The sequence below is a fragment of the Oryx dammah genome, unplaced genomic scaffold, assembly GCF_014754425.2.
Source record: "Oryx dammah isolate SB20612 unplaced genomic scaffold, SCBI_Odam_1.1 HiC_scaffold_29, whole genome shotgun sequence".
In the NCBI taxonomy this organism is placed as follows: Eukaryota; Metazoa; Chordata; class Mammalia; order Artiodactyla; family Bovidae; genus Oryx; species Oryx dammah.
Window position 1 is genome coordinate 7,443,491 of NW_024070213.1, and position 24,501 is coordinate 7,467,991.

The 24,501-nt window shown below is 53.2% G+C and overlaps 1 protein-coding gene across 2 annotated transcripts; it reads right to left on the reverse strand.

Moving 5' to 3' along the window:
- Positions 1-1,193: 1,193 nt before the first annotated feature.
- On the reverse strand, positions 1,194-24,315 carry TEF (TEF transcription factor, PAR bZIP family member). Of its 2 annotated transcripts, none has more exons than XM_040233211.1 (4): positions 14,280-14,555; positions 10,582-10,899; positions 6,123-6,343; positions 1,194-4,771 (listed from the first exon to the last, which is right to left on the reverse strand). In XM_040233211.1, the coding sequence occupies exons 1-4, from the start codon at positions 14,434-14,436 to the stop codon at positions 4,556-4,558; spliced, it is 912 nt and encodes a 303-aa protein (XP_040089145.1). In that variant the 5' UTR covers positions 14,437-14,555; the 3' UTR covers positions 1,194-4,555. The 2 variants fall into 2 exon arrangements, with proteins under 2 accessions (XP_040089145.1, XP_040089146.1); XM_040233212.1 differs by lacking the exon at positions 14,280-14,555 and adding an exon at positions 24,148-24,315 and having other exon boundaries at positions 1,545-4,771.
- Between the last annotated feature and the right edge of the window lie 186 nt (positions 24,316-24,501).

Consider the following 24,501-nt stretch of genomic DNA (forward strand, 5'->3'; position numbering starts at 1 on the left):
TTCTGTGTAATGTTTGTCTTTCCAAGCAGATTGTGAAGGCTGGAGGCAGGGCTGACACGAAATAGACATTTAATAAATATTTGCTGAATGACGTCTCTCTAAACTTTGCTTTCCACATCTGTGCGGGTTGTGGTGAGGGAACAACATTCCCGCTGTGAAGTTTAAATAAGATAGCACCTCAAAGCACCCAGCCCAGGCTCACGGTCCTGGGAGCAGGGGGGAGGGGAAGGCTGAGCTGAAAGGCTCTGTAAGTCGTCAGGAATGGGAAGACCTGAGGAGCTGGTGGAAAGATGGGAGTGACACTGCCCTGAGCCCAAGGCCAAGGACAGTCTAGGAAGTTGAATCTGAAAAGTTGAGACCCACTCTGGGCTTGAACTTGAGCCCTGCTGCTTTGGTTTTGGGGCGTATCATTTTGCTTTTCTGAGCTTCAGTGTTTCTTGTAAAATGGCCATTTAAAAAAAGTCCACCTTGCCAGCCCATCTTCAAACTCCAAACGCAGGTTTTTCCCTCTTAGAAATGAAATGATTACTGGTCTGTCAAACCACAGGAGCACGAACGGCACGCAGCGTGGAAAGCAGGGAAGAATGGCCACGGCCGCAGACAGGCAGCACCAGCTCCAGGCACACACACACAGACGGAGCAGACGCAGCATCAAGAGTGGGCAGAGATTCGGGAAGGGGGTGGAGTTGGCAGCGAGCACGGCCAAGGGTGGGGCACCCTGTTCTGCCCCCATCCCAGGAGACTGGGACTGTCCTGAGCAGGGGACCTGGGGACGCCAATGCTGAGTGGCTCGGCCCGACAGTTCCGGTGCCCAGCAGACAGCTGCACCGTGTTTAACCTTGTCTTTTAACTGTGACGGTCTCATGGTGTACACAGAAGATGTGGCAAAGGGAAACAAGGAAAACCTTGAGAATCCCCCTACGAGCACCGTTTGCACATGGCCGCTGAGGATTCCCTGTCTGGGGACGCTTCTCACGAACAGTTCCCTGGTGTTCCAACCAGCTGTGCTGCACTTTCATTTGTTCTAACTGCTGAGGACGATGCTGGGGCCCAGTACTTGTCCCTTCTCAGTGAACTGTGTGGCTAAGGGGGCAGGAATTACTTCCACCGGACACGTGAGGAAACAGGCATAGACTGGCTAGGGCGGCTCGGCCTTGACGTGGGAAGGAAGACAGAAAAGACAGCCCCGCGAGTCTCGTCTCAAAATATTTAATTTTGTTTGAAAAGGATACATTCCCGGCTTCCCTCCCGCCACGTCACTCGGGCCCACCAGCAGTGGCACACTCGCACGCACACACGCACATAAGGCCAGTGGGCTACGCTCCACATCTGCCCCCCCCACCGGCTGGGGAGAAGGGGTTTGCGCTGTGCTTCCTTCCCCAACACAGGTGAAGGAGAGAGGGGCCTGCTGGAACGCCAGCTCCCGGGGGAGGGCGCAGAGCCCCACACACTCTGTCACATCACATGCACTTAGAAAAATAAAGCCAAGTGGTGCTCTGGCGTCCCCGACACTGTAAGACAGCAATATCCACCTGGAAGTCATCTTTGCCATTTTCTAGAAAAATTTATTGCACTTAATTAACAGATGTTAAAGGAGCTCTGGGGTGGTGGGGCTTTGCCATGAAAACCAGGGGGCTTTGAGCCCTTTGCTCCCAGGGTCCCGGATGGACAGCTGCCCAGCACACAGCGGCCTTTGTCAGCTGGCCCCCTCGCCAGCTACCCCACCTCTGCCTGGAGGACTGCAGACGCTGCCTGCCAGGGCCACAGCAGGTGCCCCCTGACCAGGGCGATGTTTACCCAGAGTCAAGGGTCACTGCTACGTGCCTTCCCCAACGTCAGGCCCCAGAGAGGCAAACCTTTCACCTTGGGCCAAAAGAGTTACCCGGGTCCTCCACAAGACTGCTGGCCACTATGAAAGCTCTTCCTAAATATATATATATTCTATGTCTAGATATACATTTATTATATGCATATTCTTGCAAAATTCCAGCTCATTCATGATTTGTCTGTTTGGAGGTTGCAACTGAGGCGAAAGGGGGCGCTCAGGAAGGGATGGCCCAACCCAGCTCGCTGCAAGCCCAGGGAAAGCCATTCACACTGACATCTCTGTCTCTGGTGCTTTGCAGAGGATGTCAGAGACGTGAGGACAGGAGCCTCAGTTCTTGACTGTCAGCCCTAAGATGGAGAGGGCCCGGCAGGGAGTCAAGGAGACTTCCAACTTCATGAAGGAAACTGAGGAGGCACCACCTCTCCTCCAAGGACTAAGAAGACACGCTTACCTGAGCACCCTTTTCCCCAGCATGTCAATCTCCATGATCCTCTCCATCCTGTCCCCGCCGGACTCCTGACTCAAAGGGGCTCTTCTAGAAGAGGCCAGCAGCCACGCTCTTTCCAAGTGAGCACTTTGGGAAGGAACCAGACACCCACTGCCTTGGGGGGGGGCGGGGCGGGGGGGTTGGGGGAGGTGCAAGGGGAGGGCACCCAGACAGGCAGAAGGTGGGACAGAGAGAAGAGACAGCAGGCCATCACCCTACCTGCTGGGGTCAGAGAGTGGACGCCACCCAGAAACTAAATGTCCATCCCTTAGAGGGGGGAGGGGAAAGCCCAAGAAAACACAAACCATACACTTTCTGGCCAAAGAAAATGAAGAGCTTTTAAGCTGGTGGCTCTTCTCCCAATAACAAAATGAGAAGTGCCCTCTGGGTGGGTGGCCAGACCAGAGTGAAAGTGCCCGGGCGGGCGAGCTGCCCAGGGCAGGACACGGACATGCTGGATGCAACTGCCCTGCTGTGGTTATAAGAGTGGAAAGTGTTAACATGATTTTCATAGAACCACGAAGTCAAAGTTGGCGGGGGGAGGGGCACCGACATCCCTCGGCCTCAGGGACCCTTGTCAAGTCCCCCGGAGAGGCGGGGGTGCAGGTCCCTGGAGGGCCGTGTGTTCACCTGGCGTGTGGTCCACGGCCAGTGGATGGCTTCCCCTGCTCTTAACATCTGTTATAAAAAGTCTTTAGGGATCAAGGCCCAGGACTCGGAGCCACCACTTTAAATAAAACCAGTGGTGAACGTGACAAAAGTGTGCCTGTCACCTCTGACCCCTCCTTACCACAGGCTGCCCGCCCTGAGCAAATAAATACACCCATCTCCAGGTGCCCGGCTGACCACAGCGAGCAGAGGGTTCCGCAGATGTCCGTAACGAGTCTTCCGGGCAGAACCGAAGGACGAGTCCGGCCGGACATGAGAGGAAGGAGCAGCTGCGAGGTGGGCCCCTCCACCCACGCCTTGGCCAGGCTTGCACAGCTGGCCGTCTCCTAGGACCTGGATGAAGGGGTTTCTAGCCTACGTCCAAGTCCCAGGAGCCTGTTCTTCCGTATGAGCTGGGTGGGACCTGGTGATCGGGGCCCTGCCCAGGGACGCCCTCTAGGCTGCTCACACGTGGGTGGATCCTGAAGTGAGAACCGGGAAGCCCTCTTCTGCTTTTCCGGGAGAGCGGGCTCAGGCATGGCCCGCATGAGAAAGCAGAGCAAGAAAGAACGGGAGCTTCTAGAGAAACATGCCCGGCTCTCCACCCGCGGTGTTGGGGGAGGGTGGGAGGGGGCCGTGGAGGCCAGTTATCTGAACACCATGCAGAAGGTGCGTCCCCACTCCAGGAAGTTAAGCTTCCCAGACGAGGGGACTTTTCCGTTAAAATCCAAGATCTGAGCTTGGTCACTGGGTGAAGAGAAACAGCAGGCCCAGAGGCCCAGTCTGGTGGGACAAAGGAGACTCAGGCAGCCTCCACGAGTGCCCCGGAGAAGAGTAGATGAGCACGGTGACCAGGGCGCAGAGACCACCACCCTGGGAGTCTCTCCTAGCAGTGGATGGAACACACAGGGAGCCCCTCACCAGGGCCTCCTCCTCCCAGGCCTCGAGCCACAGAGAAAAGGGGTGAGGGAACCAGGAACGGCTGGGTGACCTTCTGCTGTAGGCCCAGATGCAAAGGTCATCCCCGGCTGCGTAGAGACCACGCCCCCATGGCCTGGTGCCCACACGGACGCTACAGAGGAGCTGGCATGTCTTTCTACCTCTGAGGAAGATGGGAACAGAGGGTTCTCTCTCTAAGACTTTCTGGGGAGGATGACAGACCCACCCTTCCTGGAAATGCGCCCAGCTACCTGAGAAGATGTAAGGGCGACAGCCATCACCACTCATTCTGCAGATATGGGCCTGGCCCAGCCCAGGATGGAGAAGAGGGAGAGTCACGGAAGCCTGGGCCCCCTGGGAGAGGAGAGCCCGTGCTCCAGAGGTCCCCTTCTGGGCCAGCTGCGACAGCCAAGGACAGAGACGAAGGCTGATTCACTGCCTCATAGATTCTCTCGAGTCCCGCCAGGGAGGAGGCCGGCCCCCAGGGAAGTCGCCGCACTGGTCGTGTGTGATAATGAAGCTTGAACGTGAAGGCTCCAGGGCAGGTGCGCCGCCATGCACCCACGACGAGTCATAAGTCTCCACGCGGGGGTGGGTTTCGGGGGCCCCAGGCAGAGGTCTGAAGTGAGGCAGCGCCCCGGCGGGGGCGCGTGTTACAAGGGCCCGTACTTGGTCTCATACTTGGACACGATGGTCTTGCACTTGCCCACCTCCTTGCGCAGCTCGGCCACCTCCGTCCGCAGGGCCGTGTTCTCCTTCTCCAGGAAGGCTGCCCGGATGGTGATCTGATTCTCCTTCAGGCGCCGGGCGTCCCGGGACCGCTTAGCCGCCACATTGTTCTTCTTGCGTCTCGTCCAGTACTTCTCATCCTGTGGGGAAGGGTCTTTGGTGGGTCTCTCCTCTTTCCCAAAAAAGAACCCATCCCTCCCCTCCGGCCAGCACTCCACCCCACCCCACACTGATTCCTCTTTTAACCCACATGGTGCAGCTGGGACCTGGGGACTCCCAGGGGTCCAGCCCTTACACCCAGGGAGCGTTATCCACAGACCCCACAGAATCCAAGTGGGACCACCGGTGGAAGGACCGGCCTTCCTCTTACCAGTGGTCTCTCTCTGCTGCTCCGATATATAGCACTGTCTGTACTCCTGCCTCACTCAGGCTGTGGCTGAGGGTCTGCACCCTGGCTCCAGTTCCCGGAGATCGCATCTTGGTTCTGCCACTCTCTAGCAGTGGAACCGAGCAAGTTCCTTAACCTCACAATGTCTCCCCACCTCGTCTTTACAATGGGGGATAATTACAGTAACTACCTCACAGAGTTGCCTGAGAATTAGAAGAGTTAATATGTACAAGGTGCTTATACCAATGCCTGGCTTATAGTAAGGACCCCATAAAGGTTTACCATTTTCATCATTATTATTGTAAAAGCCTCAGAAACTTCTCAAGAGGCAGGTATGGTTATTCCCATTTTACAGATGAGGAACCTGAGGTCTGCCTGACTCTAAAGCTTAGGTGAAAAGTCCCTTTTCTGAGTTTTTCACAGTGGGGTAGGGAAAAACTACAAAATCCTCCTCCCGCCCGAGTCCCATTGCAAAGAGCCGACTCAATGGAAAAGACCCTGATGATGGGAAAGGTCGAGGGCAAGAGGAGAAGGGGACAACAGAGGATGAGATGGTTGGATCGCATCATCGACTCAATGGACTTGAGTTTGAGCAAGCTCTGGGAGTTGGTGAAGGACAGGGAGGCCTGGTGTGCTGCAGTCCATGGGGTCACAAAGAGTCAGACACGACTTAGTGACTGAACAACTCCTCCCATCCCAGCTCCTATAAAACCATCAGCTTGAAGGCTGCTGCCTCATCCCTGGCATGGCAATGTACAGCTATCTTTTGTCCTTCAAAGTGAGGGCTTGTTCAATCTCGGTTTCTATGGCCGACTGAGCTCTTGCCCAAGGGCTGGGCTGAAGCCAGGGAAGTGGGAGCACGGGCATAGCCGGCAACCAGAATGGAAAGAGACGTTGCAGGGAGTCAAGCTGGGGCCAAACGCCACCCAAATGCCTTTCTCTCAACTGGTGCAGGATGTGGCCCAAAGCTCTGAATGCATGCCTTTCTCGATGTGTTCCCAAGGAGGGTGGGTCCTCCCGGGGAAACTGAACGGAAATTGGGGAAAGCCTCTTGACCCCTGAGCCCATGCTGCACCTTCACTACTGCAGATGTACCGAGTTACCTTCTGCTCATCAGGGACAAAGACCTTCTTGGCCTTTTTGATCATGGGCTGGGGCTTCAGGTCCTCCTCGGCAAACTTGTGCTTCCGAGGGTTGAAGAGCTCCCCGCCGGGCACGCTGGACAGGACCAGGTCGGCAGGGTCAGGATTGAAGTTCACATCTACCTCCACGCAGTTGGGGTCGATGGGACTGGGGGTCTCCCTCTCCTTTTCCAGGGAGGATTCTGAAAGACAAAGAGGCAGGTGGTCCTGAAAAAGCCTAGACTCACTGAACAGCCAAGGCTCAGATCACATACCCAGACAGCTACTTGAATCTCAAGGTCACAGAAACTACTGCTGCTTGGAAGGAAGAAATACTCTAAGAGCACCGGCCCACCACAAGCCAGACTGGCATATGTGATTCAATTCAACAACGCAAACACGGAAAGAATTCTTCCCTTTAGGAACAAAGTGCTCAAAAGGAAACAGGGGCCTTCGAAAAAGACAAGATTTTCCAATTGTTTCTCCCCCCCAGAAATGTTAAGCAAAACATTAAATCATTATACCCCCTTAACTTCCTGTGGTTTCAAGTTCTCAAGTAATGAGAAACAGCTGAATCTCACCAGGAACTATAATGGTTTAGGGACACAGACTGAATAATGAAATGGCTTCCATTTCTGAATCCCTTGAGACAAATCAGTGGCTGTGCTCTTTCAGTCTCATGACAACTCTGAAAGGGAGACGGCTGTTAACTTTATTTTACAGATGAGGAAACCAAGGCTTGGAGAAATGACAAGGTTTTCCTAGGGTCAGATGCATGGTAAATAAACTAAAATTTAAGTCTGACCAAAAAAAAACAAAAAGCAAAACCCTATTCAAATCTTATGTGTTATTAGGGATAAGTTATTTTTTAAAAATCTATACTTTTGGCCTACTTGCTCAATGCTATTTATAAGATGACACAAAATAATTATTCAGTCAATAGATATGTTATTAAACATCTACTATATGCCAAGGACTGTCCTGGCAAATACAAAGCAGTGAACAAAACAAAAATCCTTGCCTTCATGGAATGCTATCCTATGGGGAAGGATGACGTCACATAAGATAAATTACAAGCATCCATACAGAAGTGTTGGATGCCATGTGGATGTCTGGGAGAACATTTCAGAAGGAGTGAACAGCAAGTGCATGGTCTGTGCGCAGGCAAGTACTGGGAGGCTTGAGAAGAGCAGAGGCCATTGTGGCTGGGGTGACTAAGAGGGAGGAGTAACAGGACGGGGACAGAAAGCGTAGGACCTTTCATCCCAGTAAAGCGGCGGTTCTCAGGCGGGAACAAGCTTGTTCTGCAGGGGACACGTGACGCTGTTAGGGTGGAGGGGTGTGTTCCACTGGCACCTGGTGGGTAGAGGCCATGGACGCAGCTAAAACATGCTGCAATGCAAGGACAGCCCTTCCGCAACCCCAGAAAAAGCTGTCTGGTCCGGACGTCAACAGTGCCACTGATTCTGACTCCCCTGAGGTGAAAGAAGTCACTGGAGGGTTCTGAGCAGAGGTGTGACATAATCAGACATAGGTTTTAACTGGATCGTGCATATAAACTACTTGTATCCTATCAGACAGGTTAATTACAAACAGGGCTGAGTGTCAGAGGAGTGAATGGCCAGGGACCAACATGGTAACTATAGGAATAAACAACCAACAGCGGAGGTACCAAAGCCTGGCAACTAGACCTCCCCTGTACTGCTGGTGGGAGTATAAATGGCAACAGCCACTTTGTATCCTATTTGGCAACATCTACAAAAAGCTGACTGGGTGCAACTCAGCTTCCCTTCCAGGGAGTATTCTGAAAGAGAGGCAGGTGGTCCTGAAACAATCTAGAGTGAGTCTAGGTGCAAGTCAGAATTCTTCCCATCGAACACTGAGTATCCGATGACTCAGCTGCTCTACTCCTCGGAAAATGCCCAACAGAAAATGCATACAAAGACTTACAAATAAGAATAAAAAAAAAAAAAAAAAGACTCACACACAAATGTTCATGGCAGTGCTATTAGGCATAACCCTGACCTGGAAACATTTCTTGTGTCCATCCACTAAAGAGTGGGTAAAAACTGTGGTGTGGTCATGCAATACAACTCGGAGGGACTTCCTTGGGTGTCCAGCGGTTAAGACTTTGTGCTTCCACTGCAGGGGGCACAGATTTGATCCCTGGTGTGGGAACTAAGGTCCCAAATGCCGCATAATGAGGCAAAATAAAACACAGAATACCATTCAGCAACAAAAAATGAATACAGCTCTGTTACAGGCAATAACGTGGATGATTTTCACAAACGGAATTGAGGAAAGAAGCTAGTCACGAAAGAAGACACACTACTTATGTCCTTTCTACAGACGAACTGAAAAACGAACTGTTTCATTTCTACCGCGTGTGTAACTCTTCAGTATAAATGTTACTTTATTTGTATCATGGTTTTTCTGTCACAGGAGTAGTTCATAAATATGTTCTATAAAGCTATTTTTAGTCACTGATGCCCACATGATTTGTATGTTACTATAAAGCTAGCTATAGGAAGCTATAAATGTGAACGTGTAAATGTAATTAATTTATAATTACTTAAAAAAGAAGAGAACGTAATATACAGTTCCATTTACAGAACGTTCATCTATAAACAAAATGAATCTCTGGTGATGGAAATGAGGATGGTGATTACCTCTGGGGAGTGAGGACTGAGTGGGTCAGGAGGAACTTCCAGAATACCGACAGTGTTCCCTGCTCTGATTGGGTGGTAGTTACATGGGTGGGCTCACTCTGAAGATTCATCGAGCGGTACACTTATGATATGGGCACCTAAAAATCAGAGGGAAATTCCACCTAGGTGGCCTCAGGTATAAGAAGGCTCATTTCCAGCTCTGTCCCCTACCCACACACGGAACCAGCCTTTCAGGACAACCTGACCAGCACAAAAATGAGCTGCCTTCAAACAAGAATTCGGCTGGAATCAGCTGAAGCCTCTGGAGCTGAATGGTTTACAGCAAAGAAATGAGGGACAGAGGAGCATGTTAAAACGCAGTAGAGGGATATAACCAGAAAATCCAGCATGTGTGAAACTCTATAGGACAAACAATTCAGCTTCCTCAACAAACAAACTGCAGAGAAATAAAAAGGAAAGGAGACCCCACAGACTACAAGAGATTTAAGACACGTAACTAACTGAAATGTGTGGGTCTCGTTTGGCTCCTGATTCAAGCAAACTGTAAAACAGTAACATTTATGAGACAACTTTTTGGAAATTTGAATGCTGGTGGATTTACTGTCAATTTCAGATGTAAAACTGGTATTTCTGTTCTTAAAAAAATCCTTATACTTTACATATACATTTGACTGAAAATAATCAGAGTTAGGGGAATGAAGGAGGTTATAGAAAGCAAGACTGGTTATGAACTAATTACTACAGAAGCTGAGTGATGGTTACTGGAGGGTCATTATAGCAGCCCTTCATTTTCATATTTGAACATTTTTCCATTATAAAAAGAAAAAAAATAGAGCATGAGAATTCCTTGGGTGCAGGTTTCCTGGGTTCCACACCAGCTCCTGGGGTCTTTCCCAGGAGACATCAGCCTATACGCCTTGAACTGAGCCTGTGGAAAGCTTCGCAGAGCCCCTGAAACAGGGACCATGCCCGCTCTGATGGGTTCATGACCCAGGGGCATGAAAACCAACCAACTGGAGGTAAAACAGAAAAAGGACAAGAGGATGATGGTATTGGTCCTGGCAGTGGCAATGCCTTCCTAAAAAGTCAGACATCCTGGGTTCAAGTGCTGCCTCCACTTCCCATCAGCTGTGTTACCCTGGCCAAGTGACCTAACGTCTGAGTTTCCTCACCTATAAAATGGGGATAACGGGACTTCCCTGGTGATCCAGTGGCTAAGGCTCTACACTGCCAATGCCTGGGTTTGATCCCTGGTCAAGGAACTAGATCCCACATGCTGCAATTAAGAGTTCACGTGCCGCAACCAAGACCTAGTGCAGCTAAATAAATAAAACAAGATGGGGATAAAAGTATCAGTCGCATAAGGAGGTTTTGTGAGGATTATGTGTTAGTGCCTGGCACAGAATAAATGTTAAATAAATGTTTGCTGTTGTTATTATTATTGCCTGAGCTTCCTAAGAATCTGAGGCAAAGTGCACAGGGCAGCAGAGAGCAGTACTGTGGAGAGGCAGGATGGCACTGCTATCCTGAGAAGCCTCCGACTGGGACTGCTCACTCCACTGGGCTGACCATCTGCAGCAACCAAAGACAGGAAGGCTCTGGCTGCCGCTGAGGGGATGGCTATTTTTATCTCTAGCCGTGGGGGACTGTGCTGAAGGGTGGGGGAGCAGAGGGCTTCTGCTCAGGGTAGGTCCAATGGGACCACGCAGCCCCCTGGGAAGTGGATCTCCTTGGATGAGGCAGGTGGCCCTGCCCGAAGGCTCATCACCAACCTGTGCTGGACACGGTTTCCGAGGGCTGAAAGACGGCGGTGGAGGAGGATGGTGGGGACGCCGTGGAGGAGCTGGCTGACTCCTTCCCTTCTAGCTCAGCCACCGGCAGCAGCAGGTTCTGCACCAGGTGGGTGGGGCTGGCGGGGATGCCATTCTCCAGCAGGAACTCATCCAGGTCCATGTACTCCAGGTGGAAAGATTCGCCATCGTACGGGATGGTTTTGTCCCAGATGGGCGGCATGAGGGAGGCTGAGACGGCCATGGTGCTGGCTGCTGCAGCCTCGTCTTCCTCCAGCTTTTCCTTCCCCTTTTCCTTATCTGCAGACACAAAATCTGTGATGAGACATCTCTTGAGAGAGTAACCCAACCCCAGGAGGCACGTGGTGAGCCTCACAGGGCAGAGCCACCTCTCTCGGAGTCCTGATCCATCCATGCATGCATTTCAAGAGCCCACACTATTCTCCAGTTATAACCTGGTCCTTGAACCAGGACCGCTGCTCTCCTTTAGAGATGGCAGCATATCCTCATGTGCTGCACATCCAGGTCTGGGCTTCCTAGGATGCATCAGCTCTGAGGCCTGATGTAGTCCCAGTGTTAATTCAGAATGGGCTGTGGGATTAGCATCTGCTGGAGAGAGGCTACTGGCGGGGGTCAGGAATGGGGTTTCTGACCCTTCCTGCTATCTTAGGAAAGGGATGACTCCTCAAGCCAAGAACTTGCTTGTTCTTCTGTCCTGTCCCCACCCTGCCTGCCACCCACTGCAGTGATGTGTGACCTTAGCCATGTTATTTAACCCCTCTCAGCTTCAGTGTCCTCCACTGTAAGTAAGGATAAAGCTCCCTCTTCGGTGAAGACTAGAGGTAACATTTGAAAGTGTCTTGTAGAGCTCCTGGCACACCCCAGGCATTCATTATTACGGTGAGCTTGCTCAGGGAAGGGATTGTGTTTGATTCATTTCTAGATTGTGGGGACCAATACAGGAGCAGGCAAGACAGCAGACCCCAGGAAGATGAGTATACTGAATGAAGAAGGCTGGGTTTGTAAATAGAGAGGGCCTGGAGCTGTCTTTTCAGGACCTTTTTCAGAGCAACCATTTCCAGAGACCATTTGCTTATCCCTGAATGAGCAAAGACTTAAGGCAGGTTTTTTGTGAAGAAAGAGATGCATGGAGCTGTAGAAGAAAGCATGCTCCCATTCAAAGCAAAACTAATCAATCAGTGGGGACATGAACCCACCTAACTGTCTCAGCCCAAAAGTTATACATGTGGATGGATATCCAAGAAAGGGCAAATTGAGAAAAAAAGAGAAAAATGTGACAAGGTTGGAGGAAAATCAGAGTGACAGGGAGGCAAATGAGGAAAGTGGGAGATAAGATCATGACAAGCTCATAATGGGTTTTCAAATTGAGGGCGACAACTTTGAACTCTGGTTTCTGAAATGAAACAGAAATCAAATACGATTATGTTGGAAGTAAACCAGTCATGCATGGACTCCTAGACCTCAGACAGCCGAAAAGCAGCTTGTTGGTTCAATAAAAATGGACACACCCAGTGAAAAGGTAGAGGTTCTGACAAACAGAATTTGGTCATGGCTACTAATACAAAGTAACTTGAAGTCTTGCAACTGCCTTCTGTACCTGGCTTTGGTTTAAAACCAAACGGAAGTAAGAAAGCCAAGCTTTGGTGGGCTGGGTGGGCCAGATGGCCTCCGTGTTCTCCTTCCCTGAGACACTGACTCGACATTCTGTTCAGAAATGACTGAGATTCCTGTTGGGTGGGGGTCGTGGGGATTAAAAGAGGCAGAAGGGAGGAGACGGAAAGACAGCCATACTGGAAGACTAGTACCAAGTTCCAAGGTTTGTCTGGCCTAAGCAATTAAGCACACTGTTAATCAGTGTTTCTATAAGATGGAATTTTAATTGTAGGAGATGTTCATCAGTGGTTACCAGTGATACAACCTAAGGACTGGTGATGTGACCTTAAGGCAACATCCTCACCGCTCTGAGCCTCTGCTTTCTTCATCTGAGAAATGGGGTAATACCATACAGGACGGCTGCAGAAGACTAAATGAGATTATGTCAAGGGGCTCTGGAAGAATTCTGCAAATGAATTATTATTATGGATAGTTACTATTCAGTAATCTGACAGAACCTGACAGATTTGCACACCTGTCCCGGGGCAGCTTGCCTCAGCCCCAGATTTGGAACAAAGCATTGCCTTAAAAATAAACAAAAGGGTCTGTGCATATGAGGTCCTGAAGCAGAAGGAGAGAGCCTGGCCTCACCTAATGTGCTGAAGCTATTTATAACCCAACCATGATAGCCACAGGGATGGGAGTCTCAGAACACACCCAAGAAAGGAAGAGAAATGGCATTTTTAAAAAGAAAATGAATTCCCCAAGACCGGTAATTCACAGAAGGCCCATTTCTTCCCAAATCCCTGAACGACACCAATGGTTCTCAGAAATTCAAATCTCAGAAGACTGAAAGCATACCTCAGTGCACATGGAGCTCCACTACAGGTGCTGTTCCTGCTGCTCCCTGAACCCATGCTCTCAGATCAAAAACAAGGCCAAACTTGCTTTCCACAAAGCCCCAGGGACCTTTGTGGCCTAGGAAACAAGACAAGGGCTTCCCAGGTGACCCAGTGGCAAGAATCTGCCTGCCAGGGCAGGAGACACTGGAGACCCAGTTCGATCCCTGGGTCGGGAAGATCCTCTGGAGGAGGAAATGGCAACCCATTCCAGTATTCTTGCCTGGAAAATCCCATGGACAGAGGAGCCCTCGTGGGCTACAGTCCATGTGGTTCCAGTGGGGACTTGACTGAGCACACAGAGCAGCAAACAGGACAAAGACCAGCCCTGCGGCCTCCAAGTCCAGGGTCAGTCCCAAATAACCAGGGAAAGGGCCTCAGTGGCCTCTTTCTGACCCTCATCCCTCTCCCTTCATCCCAAGCTGCCCCTCAGAAGGCACTCCCGTCTCTTTTGACACCCCTCTCCACCTCGGCAGCAGCCCTGAAACTCATTTCCAAGAAATCTCCAGTGAGGACCCAGAACCTGGGGATACTCACACGCAGGGAAGAAGGCAGTTCCTCCTCCCAGCGGGGAGGAGGATGGCCATAAACGAAAGCAGTTCGCTACGGTATATCGGGGCATCTCAAACTTTAGCGGACTGTGGAACCACGGAAGTGGAGGTGGTGCCCCTTAAAATGCAGTCCTGTCTCTGAAGCCGCAGATCCAGTGAAGGGTGAAGGGTGGGGCCCAGAAATGGGCATTTTAAACAAGCATCCCAAGTGGTCCTGATGCAGGGGTCCCCAGGGCAGGCGCCCTGGAGCGTCACTGAAGTAGCTGCTGCGACCCCCATCAGCCTCCTCGGTAACCCCTTCACGTCGCGCCTGCTCCAGACCCTCCCCAATGAACCTCCTCCCCACGACCCCCACCCGACTGCCTCCCTCCCCAACCCTTCCCCACCAACCCCCATGTGACTCCTCTCTCAGCTCATCCGCGACCCCTTCCTACCCCCTTTCGCCTCGCCCTCCCGTCCACAAATCCTTCCTGGCCCCATCCCCCAGGCTGGACCACTTCACCCGGACCTCCGACCTCACCGGCCCCGCCCTCACAAGGCCCCGCCCTTGCAGAAACCCCGCCCCTAGAAGCGAGCGGACCCCCACCCCAGCTCACCCACCGCCGCCTCCCCTCACCGAGGCGCGTCTCGCGTGGGGGGTTCTCCATCAGCTTCTTGAGGACCAGAGGGAAGGAGCCTGGCAGGCCCCTTTCCCCGGCTGCGCGCCCCGGCCCCGGGCCCGGCCCCGCCTGCGGCTCTACAGGCGGCTTCTTTCCACCGCCCGCGTCGGACATCGTGCCCCGCGCTCGGCTCGCGCGCGCCTCGCCTCGCCTCGCCTCGCCTCCCCCGCCCGCCTGCCCGCCTGCCCGCCCCCCAAGATGGGACGGGGCCGTGCGACCCGCCGCAGCTGCCGACACAGGCAGCTACTGCGCAGGCGCGCAGAGGCCCCCCCCACTCCCCATCCATCCCTACACCGCAGGCGGACAGGCTCTGGCTTATTAATTATTCATAAGGCCAGGCCAGCTTCCCCCGATGGCAGCCTTGGATTGGCCCACCCCGCGAGAGGGGGCGGGAGCAGGCGCGGCCTTCCGGATCGTGATTGGCTAGGCCGCCCCTAGGGTAAACGCCACACGTGCGGGGCCAGGTGAGAAGCAGGGCCGCAGGCCCCGCCCCGTCCTCCTCGCTGTCACCTGATTGGCGCCTGGCGAGGTCTGGGTCTAGGGGACCCTTTCCGGCGACAGCCACTGCCCCTCAACCTGTGCTTTCGCCTTCGCCGTAACCCCTGCCCTTCTCTCGGACCACTGTAACCTCTCCCCCTTCCCTCGCATCTCAGTCTCGCCACCTTCCGGACGCACCACCCAGAGGAGGCGGGGCTGGCAGCGGCCATGCTGGTGGGGGGTAGCCTATCAGAGAGACCCCTGGGGTCCCCGCGGCCGTTTCCCCCCTCCTCGCCCCCCTCCCCTCCGCGGGTCACGTGGAGCTGCAGCCGAGTCCCGCCGCCTGGGGAGCGCGGGGAAGAGGAGGAAGGCGCGGAGCAGCCAATGGAGGGCGGGGGGCGGGGCCCGGGGCGGTGCACGAGGCGCAGCACGTGCGGGGCTGCGGCGGGGAGGGAAGGGGTGGGCCTTTCTGTTCTGGGGACTCTGCCCAGGGTCGTGGTACCCGGGCTCACAGCGCAGCCTTAACACCGCCTCTCCCCCCACCCCGCGACCTAGAGGTTGGCCGAGGGCAGGGCCGGGGACGGCGACCTGTCCGCCTGTAGGGACGTAGGGACGGACGTAGCAGGCTTGGCTGCCGCTGAAGATGGTGTCAGATTCTACCCCCTGATCCCGGGTTTCTGGTGCGGGCGTGGCGGCCAGATAAACACTAGCGTGGAGGGCGCATTCTTGAGGCCGCGGGTGGAGAGAGAGGGCCTGGGCCCTGAGCCAGGGCGGGAGTACGCGCTTCCGTCCTCGCGCTTAACTAGCCTGTGACCTTGGGAAAATCCAGTTGCTTCACCCGAGCCTGTTTCCTCGTCCGTAAAATGTAGGGGTTGGGCTGGATAAATCTCAAGTCCTAAACAGCTCTGAAAAAAAAAAAAAAACCCACAAAATTCCTCCCTCTCAAAATATATCCAAATGCTTCCCAGGAGTTCGTCAGGAAACGGCGCTTACAAATGTCAAACGTGAGGTTGGGTGGCGGACACATGCTGAGTCCTTCTAGGAATCTGCTCCTACAGGTCACCCAAACTTTGTACCTCTTGATAGCAGGAACCCAAACAATACTAGGTACTCCCTGCCTGAGAGGGCAGGGACTTTGGCTAATTTGTCCCTATGAGACCAGTGACTTTATTTGTTCCTGTGAGACCAGTGATTCTTGCCTTCCAGGAGCGAGGCTGCGAGATGCAGGGCACAGTCCTTGATTCATAGAGTAGGTGTGTGACCGCGACACCCAGCTAGCTGAAAGTTGTCAGCCTGATACAATCAGTACTGGGAGTTGAGGAAAGAGGCTGGGTGCCTGAGCAAGCCTGGAAAGCAAAAGATTTGATGGAACTCTTGATAGTCGGGGAGGACAGGTGATGGAGCCTGACTCCAAAATTCAAGTTCTCATAGCCTCACTACTTAGACTATAATCACTTTCTGAGTCTGATAGCTCCAGCCTGTTGCTTCATCTCTCCAGGCCACCTTTCCTATTCTTTGTCTGAGAGAGATGGGAAAGGACTGACCTTATGAGGCGAGTGTAAGCCAGTTCATGTAAAATACACAATTGTATTTGTTTTGTTGTTTAGTGGCTAAGTGGTGTCCGACTTTTGTGACCCCATGGACTGTACCAAGCCAGGCTCCTTTGTCCATGGGGTTTCCCAGGCAAGAATCCTTCTCCAGGGGATCTTCCCGACCCGGGGATTGAACCCATGTCTCCTACATTGGCAGGTGGATTCTTTACCACTGAGCCACTAGGGAAGCCCTAAAATGCACAATTGCAAACATGCAGTAAACAAGTCGTTTTCATAGCTTTGCTACCCTTGATGGATACAAATCCACTGCTTGATGTATCCATTATCCTAGAGGCAGGTACAGTGCTCATGTCACTCTCTGTTTATTGAAAGTACTAAATTATGTACAGAACATCTGTTGTGTTGCAGAGTTGTTATTAGTGGGAATTCTCTTTGTGGCTAAACTAAGATATCTTTAAGATAAACTGACCTAGAGGTTTTTAGAAACAAATTTCAAGGGACAGTCCAGGGAAATCGATTAAAGTATGGGGAAAAAAGTATGAGTTTAAAAAAGACAATGGCTAGTTTGGCCAGGGAGTGACTTACTGGATTACAGTTAAATGTATATTTTCATAGCTAATATGACACTATTGAAGGGGAAAAAATTCTAAAGGTATTAGAGGAGGATTTATAGTAACAAAATAGTAGAAAGTTGTAACATTTGTTTATGACAAAGGTGGTATGTAGCATGAGATTTTAGATTTAGGTTTTTTTTAAGATTAAAAAAAGTTTAAAACATTTTTTAAAATCTTCAGTTATTCAGAAGAGATAATACCCACTTCATTTACCACCCAGCCTGGAGCAACTGATCTATCAGGCAAGTGGCACTGGTAAGCAGGTTAAGAAGCTGGGTAAACAGGTTAGGGCTTTAAAACTTTGTTCTGATCTAGTCCTCTGTTCATTTACTGACACTCCCCAAAGAGGTTTTTTTCCCCTGGATAACCACAGGGTAAATGGTGTGTCACAAACACCGCAGGAACGTCATGAACATGTTCTCTCTCGTGCTTACTTGCAGGCTGGGGGGTTAGCCACGCTGCCGACTGGCAGCATTCAACAGCACCATCCAGGAGGCGGGTGCCATTATGTTCTTGTCTTCATTCTCCGGCAGATCCGAGAAGACCCACAGCATCCTCTCTGCCTTTGTCTCTTATCAGTAAAGTGGGAGTAACATTGCAGCCCCTCCTCTTAGAGGAGGAAAACGTGTGAGAAGCAGTTAGCTAATTTCCACAGTGTTTCATAGTGTTCCATAGTGTAATTTCCATAGAGAGCCCTGACAAAGAAATAAACTCTATGAAAAGAACATGTTGTTACATGATTAAGATGTTAAAACTGTGAAGTAGCAGCACCTTTGAATTCTAAAGTATTAGGGTTTCAATGCAGCAGCTTGTTGAGGAAGGTGGGGGTCCTGGGGCAGCGCTGACTTTGTGGGGGTGAGATGCAGGCCTGGGTAGAGACCCTCCTCAGTGGCTGCCTGACCTCTTGTCCGAACAAGTGACTTCTGCTGCCTAAGTCTCACGTATTTTTCTCTTGGAAACAGAAATGGACCTGCCTACCTCACAGGGTGGCTATGAGGGTTACGTGTGGGAAGCAATGTCAAGTACCAGCCTGAATGGTGTATGACATGGATTGTGTGGGCCTCCACCCTTCCGCTTCATTCAGGTTGTGTTGGGTGAGGAGCAGGATTCTTTGAGGTGGGGGACAAGGTGGGTTCTAGAGTCGAGAAGGGATGTGAAATGTCCATTTTCCAGAGCTGGTCTGGCTTCAAATTCTACTCTTTAGTGTTCCAGAAACTTACTAACCAACCCAAGTTAAAAATTTAATTCAATTGAACATATGCAGAACAAGGGCCTTACATGAAACCATTATGCCAATTTGGGTTAAACTTGAAGCTCAGAGGAGCTAAAACTCCAGCATGAGAGCCTTTGGCCAGATACCCCATAATGATCTCTTTGGCCTCATAGTCAGCGTCTTGCAGGACAGTATGACCCTCTCTCCTGACTTACTGCAAAATGTGACATGAGCCTGGTGTCTGCAAGAGCAGGACGATGAGAAGGCTTCCACTGAGCACTAACAAAGGCCAGTTATCTGTGTGCTTTGCGATCCCAAATGCAGGAGAGCACAAAGCTTTGTTCAGGGTAGTCACCCAGTAAATATTTGTTGGCTCACTTTGCTGTTGGTGCCAGTAAGAGGGCTAACAAATCTTTCCAGAGCTAGGTCATACACATTTGGAACATTATTAACACTAAATAACACTCGTTGTGTTTAATTCACAATCAAACCTAGAATAGTAAATAAAACCCACCCTTACGGCGAGTCCTTCACCACTGGCCTTGCCAACGACTGCCTCCTCTTGAGCCCACATACCTGTGGCTGCATAGTTCTGGGCCGCGGTTTGTACCATGGTCTCAGTGTGTTTTAAGGGAGAGGTGGTGGGTGGAGGCCCTTCACCAACTCTGGCCCATCTCTCAGTACTCTCAAGAGTACTTAATTTCCTGTTTGGCTTGCATTTTGTCCACTGCCCAGCTTAGAAATATAGAATGATATCCACCTTAAGAGTACTATTTCCAAAGAGAAGCCCTTACCTCCAGGCTCTGCCACGTCCCAACAGCCACTTTCTGACAGCTAAGGGTTCTCCAGTGGAGGCGGTGTTGGTAGGGAGTAGACTCTGGAGCTGGAACGTGTAGGTCTGATTCCTGCTTGGACTACTTCCTGTGTGACCTTGGGCAAGTTACTTAACCTCTCTGAGCCTGAGACGGAAAGGAGCAGTTCAGGCACACTGCTGAGAATAGCACTTGGGAGCATAACACGCACTCACCTGAAGTTTATCTCTGACTACAATCCCATGTTGGGTTGTCCTGGCAACACCCCATTCCCCCCAACCGGCCACTTCCCCAAGAATAGCTGGGGGGAGGGTGGGCCCTTGTAGTCAGGGAGAAGATGGCCTCACTCTTCTTTATGACCTTCAAGGCCCTGCAGTCTTTCCCCTTGCGGGTCTCTCTAACCTCACTCTTCCCTCTCTCCCACTGATTCACCTTCTGCAGCCACAGTGGCCTTTTATTCCTCAGACACGTGTCGTTCTTGACCCAAACAGGGCCTTTGCAGGTGCTGTTCCCCCAGCCTGAATGTTCTTGGTGTAACTGGCCCTTCCTCACCCTCCAGGCCTTGGCTCAAATGTCCCCCTCTCAGAGAGGTTGGCCCTGACCCTCCTGATTGCTGTCTCTCTCCCCACTGGAATGCAAACAGCAGGCGAGCAGGGCAGTGTTTGTCTCACTCACTCCCGTGCCACACGTTAGCAAGCGCTCAGCATGATGAATGTTTGGATGACTGGGGAGGTGCTGCCCTGAGACGTGGCTCTGGAGACCCCGGGGAAGCCTGCGGGTAGGGAGGAGCCTGGAAGCAGGCCAAGCTGGGTTGGAGCCCCTCGACAACTGTGTGGCCTTCCCGTCTCTGAGCGTCAGTCTCCTGGTCTGTAGAATGGATAATCACACTTCTCTTGCAAAGCCGTTTCACAGATGGTAATATAAAAGCACTGAGTATAGTTCCCAGCCACACCTGGGAAACAGGGGCCATTAGAACCAGGATTCATTCCCTTAACAACCTAGCCTTGGGACAGGCCCATTAGGATGCAAAAGTCATCTGGATTGCCGGACACTGCTGTCAGTGTCTGGCACTAGGTGAGAATGAGTTTCTCACATTTCTCTGATTGGTGATGGGTGTTGGGTAGGGGGACAGGTAGAGAATAAAGGTAAACCCCTGACACGGGAGGTGGAAAAGAAGCTGGCCTGCATACTGACCCTGAGGGTAGCCAATCCTCTGAGTGTGTTTCCTTACCATTAGGAGATGGTAGCGAGGGTTAGGGGCTTCCCAAGTGCCGTGGTGGTAAAGAATCTGCCTGCCAATGTGGAAGATACAAGGGACACGGGTTTGATTCCTGGGTTGGGAAGATCCCCTGGGGAAAGAAACGGCAACCCATTCCAGCATTCTTGCCTGGAAAATTCCACGGACAGAGGAGCCTGTTGGGCCACAGTCCATCGGGTTGCCAAGAGTCAGACACAACTGAGCAACTGAGCACAGCACAGCACAACCAGGATTAGAGATAACACGTGCAGCACATGTAAGGCCACTTCTCCAGGCTCCTTTTCCATGGAAGCACATTTCATGATTTCTTGCTCTGGTTCCCCCAGGCTGGGAGTGGAGGCGACCACATAGACGATCACTGAGGCCAAGCCCAGGAAAGCCCAGGCTGCTCTGAGTCCACCCTCTCTCCTGCTCACTTCAATTCCCCAAAGGGAGGTTACCCAGACCCCTGCTTCTGCCCCAGCAGCTCCCACTGAGCCAGCTCAGCTGGGCTGTCCTGCTTGGCACAGGGCTGATGGCACCGTGACCCTAGGAACCTCAGCACGTGTTTCCATGGAGACAGCCCTGCGTGTGTGTCCACAGCCTTGCCACATCCACTTCTTTCCAGGAGAATATCCACAGAAAGGAGGGAGTGAGGGTCAGATGGGAGATGTGATGTCCATGGAAGGAGCCCAACCAGGCCCAGCTGCTGTTTGTCTTTTGCAGAGAAAATAGAGCGGCACTTCACAGTTTGCAAACGCTTTCATCTGGGATATGTCATTTAATCCTGGCCACAAGCCTGTGAAGCAGGTATTCTTTTCACAGACTGGGGATGGAGAGAGGCATGTCAGGGATACCTGTTAGGTAGCCCACAGTGATTCCAGTTAGGAGCTCCTGACCTGGGGACCCCGCCTGCCCAGCTCAAAGTGAAGGCCTTGTTCCACCTCTGGTGTGCTTTCACGCTCTGTGGTTCCCTGAGGAGGCCTGAGTGACCAAAGCTGGCAGAAAGATGAGGTGCCGGCCTCTGAGCACAGCCAAGGAGTTGGGGAGTAAAAGCGCTAACCATGTGGTTTGAGAAGCTGTGTCTTTCTGTAAACTGGAGAAGAAAGTGGAGGGTGAGCAGTCTGGAACAGAATGCCTCCTGGGAGAGGATCCACAGGAGAAAAGGCAAGCAGGGGAGCAGGAAGAACGGTCCTTAGGGATCAGGGCCCACAGACAGAGGGGAAAGTGAGTCAAGGCTTGGGGCACAGATCCACTCTCTTGCTGGGCAGAGATTTCTCTGCCCACAAGAAGGCTGGTTGCCTGGGTGGCCCAGAGTGACAGGCCTTGGGGTGGTGGTTGTAGCCTGAAGACAAGGAGTCTGGAGCCTGGTCAGCTCTGATGGAGAAAGTCTGCTCCCCCAGGAAGTTGGGGAGGGGGAAGGGAGGCCCAGGGACAGCAAGAGCCAGAGGCCCCATGGTCGGGGTTCAAGGAGCATCATTGAACACAGTCTGCAGGGCGAGCAGGGTCTTATGAGGGCATGGTCTCACCATCCTCAGGACTCTCCTCGGATGTCTCCTCCCTCTGGACCCCAGGTGTGCTCTGCACATGACCCATGACCCCCATGTGAGCTGAAGCACAGGAGGCAACCAGACCTCTGCCATCCTCCTCCCCAGGGGATTGAAGTCAGCATGAGGAACGCACAACGGGGAGAGAAGCCCCTTTGTCAAGAACTTTTAAAGCACAGGTTGTTCCTCGAACAACTCGGGTTTGAACCACACGGGTTCCACTTATACGTGAATTTTTTTCACTAAACATATACAGTACTACCCAATCTGCGGTTGGTTGAATATGAGGATGTGGAACCATGGATCTGGGGGTGATCATAAAGTTACAAGCAGGTTTTCAACTTGGGCCCTAACCCCCGAGTTGTGCCAGGGTCAAGTACACTTTTCCCATGCTGGCTGGGAATTCCAGCTTTGATGGCCTGTGCCCTGTCTTCACCAAGGTACACTGCCTTCAGGTGGATACTTTCATGAAAGATCTGGGGAGTCTGGGAGCTTTGGAAAGTGGCAACAGCAAATGGAGGGCAGTATTAAGAGTGAGGTCTTTGTGGGGTATACTGGTTCCCCTGAGTTTCCAACCCTCACTCCGTCGTTTTATCCACCCATCGGCATCTCTCAATCTGTCAGGGTCTCATGCCTCAGACCCTCAGTGAGAGGCCACGTAGAGAAGAGACAGGAGGTGAGACTGATCCGTCTCCCATGGATCAGCCCCGCTGTACCAGACCCACCGTCCTCCATCAGTTTGCCAGCTCTTGACAAAGCTCTGCCTGAGACCCTGGCGAGGGGGGACGGGTTTCTGGGCCTGGACTTTGCCATCCACAGTGACTGATAGGGACGTTCCCCAGGGCTCTGGGGACCCGGTGGGATCCAGCAACCAGCAGCTGCTGCCACACTTCATAAGCCTTGTTGCCCTGGTCTGAGGAGCTGCACCCTGAATCGCCCCCAAGAACCCTTCCCTGCCCAGGTGGGAGCTGTCCCCACAGACCTACCAGCAGCCTAGCTTCCCCCTGTGCCGGCCCTGGGCCACAGGCCCACCCTGCCTTCTCTAGCGCTCAGACCAAGAAGGGAACCCTTCACATCCAGACGTCGCGCCTCACCTCCCCACACGGGACATTCAGGGATGGCAAGAACAAGTCAGCCATGGTTCTTTTCCAGGCCAAGCCGTGAGTTTCTGGAGGGTATGGGCTTTCCAGCGAGCAGCCAGGACCCTAAGTGCCAGGAAGGCACAGACTGCCCACGGGTGAGGTCCAAGGGGCCCAGAGCTCCATGGGAGAGAGCCCACAGGGGACCCTGCCACGGGCTTTGGGCGCTGCCTTCCTCCCTCAGGCGGCGTTTCCGTGCTCAGAGCCTGCCACCCTCCTTTCCTGAGCCCGGCTCCCTGAGAGACATGTCCAGGCAGGGGCTGTGGTGTGCATCCTCGGGCCCCAGAATTTGGGAGTGGGCTAAGGGTCCCACAGAAGGGGGGCCTGCGGCCCAGCTGGGGCTGCCTGGTGATGGGGTGCCCGCAGGGGAGGTGAGGTGTGGGGAGGGGAGGGAGAGGCCTGAGAAAGGTCCCCTGAGGGGCCACCTGGCACTCAGGTCAGGCTCTGGCAGCCGGGGGGAGCTGGGCTCCATTAAAGGCACCCCTGGGGTTTGAGTGATGAGGACCTGACGTCTCAGAACAGAAGAGATGAGGGGAAATATTTGTTGGGAGGGAGCGCCCCAAGCAGGCTGGCCCCCAGAGTTCTCGTGGCCCCGGGGTTTCTCAGGTGGGACTCGGGAGACACCTGGTGCCGGCTGCCGGCTCTGCCCCTCGTCCACACCCTCCTCTACAGGCTCCCTCGCCCCGTGTTTGCCTGTGGTATCCTAGGAACCGGGGCTTCCAGCCTGTGGTCCTGTTACATAACAGCCTCCATCCCATCGCCGGGTCCAGCACCTCCGGCGAGCGGGAACTGAAGAAGGCGCCCAGAGGCCAGCCTCTCCTGCGGGACACAGGCTGCCGGCCGCCCAAAGCCACAGCTTCTGCTGGTCCCCTGCACCCCAGCACACTGAGGGGGGAACGTAATAAGCCGTCAGCATCCGGTGTGTTCCTTCAGCAGCGCCCTCTGTTCCTGTCCTGGTCCCGCGTGAGCCCCACACCTGTCAGTGGCCGCATCCTGGCCACAGCTTCCCAGGGCCAGCAGGCCTGGGGGGACAGCCCTGGAGAGGCAGAGGCCCTCCCCACCATGACCCTCTCTGCACCCCGGCCCTTCCTCGCCCGGGGAAGAAGCCAAGGGCAGACCCCTGCTGAGGACCCTCCCTAGCCTGGAGATGCCTGTCTGGCCACGGTGCCCGCGGCAGCCCCCACCCCTTGGGCACCTGGGTGGCCGGCCATTGCAGACCACCTCCGCTCCTACCTGTCCTCTTCTCTGGCCAAGGCAAAGAGTGCTCGAGCAGGGACTTGAGGACCTCCGGCATGTCCATGGCAGGGGCCACTCCGATCCGGTCACAGCTCGACATCGCCCGGCGGGAGGTGCTCGCTGGGGGAGTTTAGAAGCGGCTGGAGAGGCAGGCTCTGGCCCAGGGAGAGCTGCAGGCTCTGGAGGCAGGCGGGGCGGGAGCCTGAGGCAGCCAATGGGCAGCACGGGCCCTGGCCCGCCCGTCCACCCCCGGCTCGGCCACCTGCCAGCTCTGGCTGCAGCCAGGCCTCCCCTTCCTGCTGCCTGGCAGGGCGGGCCTGGCCCGGTGCCAGCATCAGCACGTGGAACCAC

Coding starts and splice junctions, on each gene's coding strand:
- TEF (XM_040233211.1), bottom strand. CDS start 14,436: ATGTCCGACGCGGGCGGTGGAAAGAAGCCGCCTGTAGAGCCGCAGGCG. Junction 10,900..14,279: donor CCCACGCGAGACGCGCCTCG/GTGAGGGGAGGC, acceptor TTGTGTCTGCAG/ATAAGGAAAAGGGGAAGGAA. Junction 6,344..10,581: donor GGAAACCGTGTCCAGCACAG/GTTGGTGATGAG, acceptor TTTGTCTTTCAG/AATCCTCCCTGGAAAAGGAG.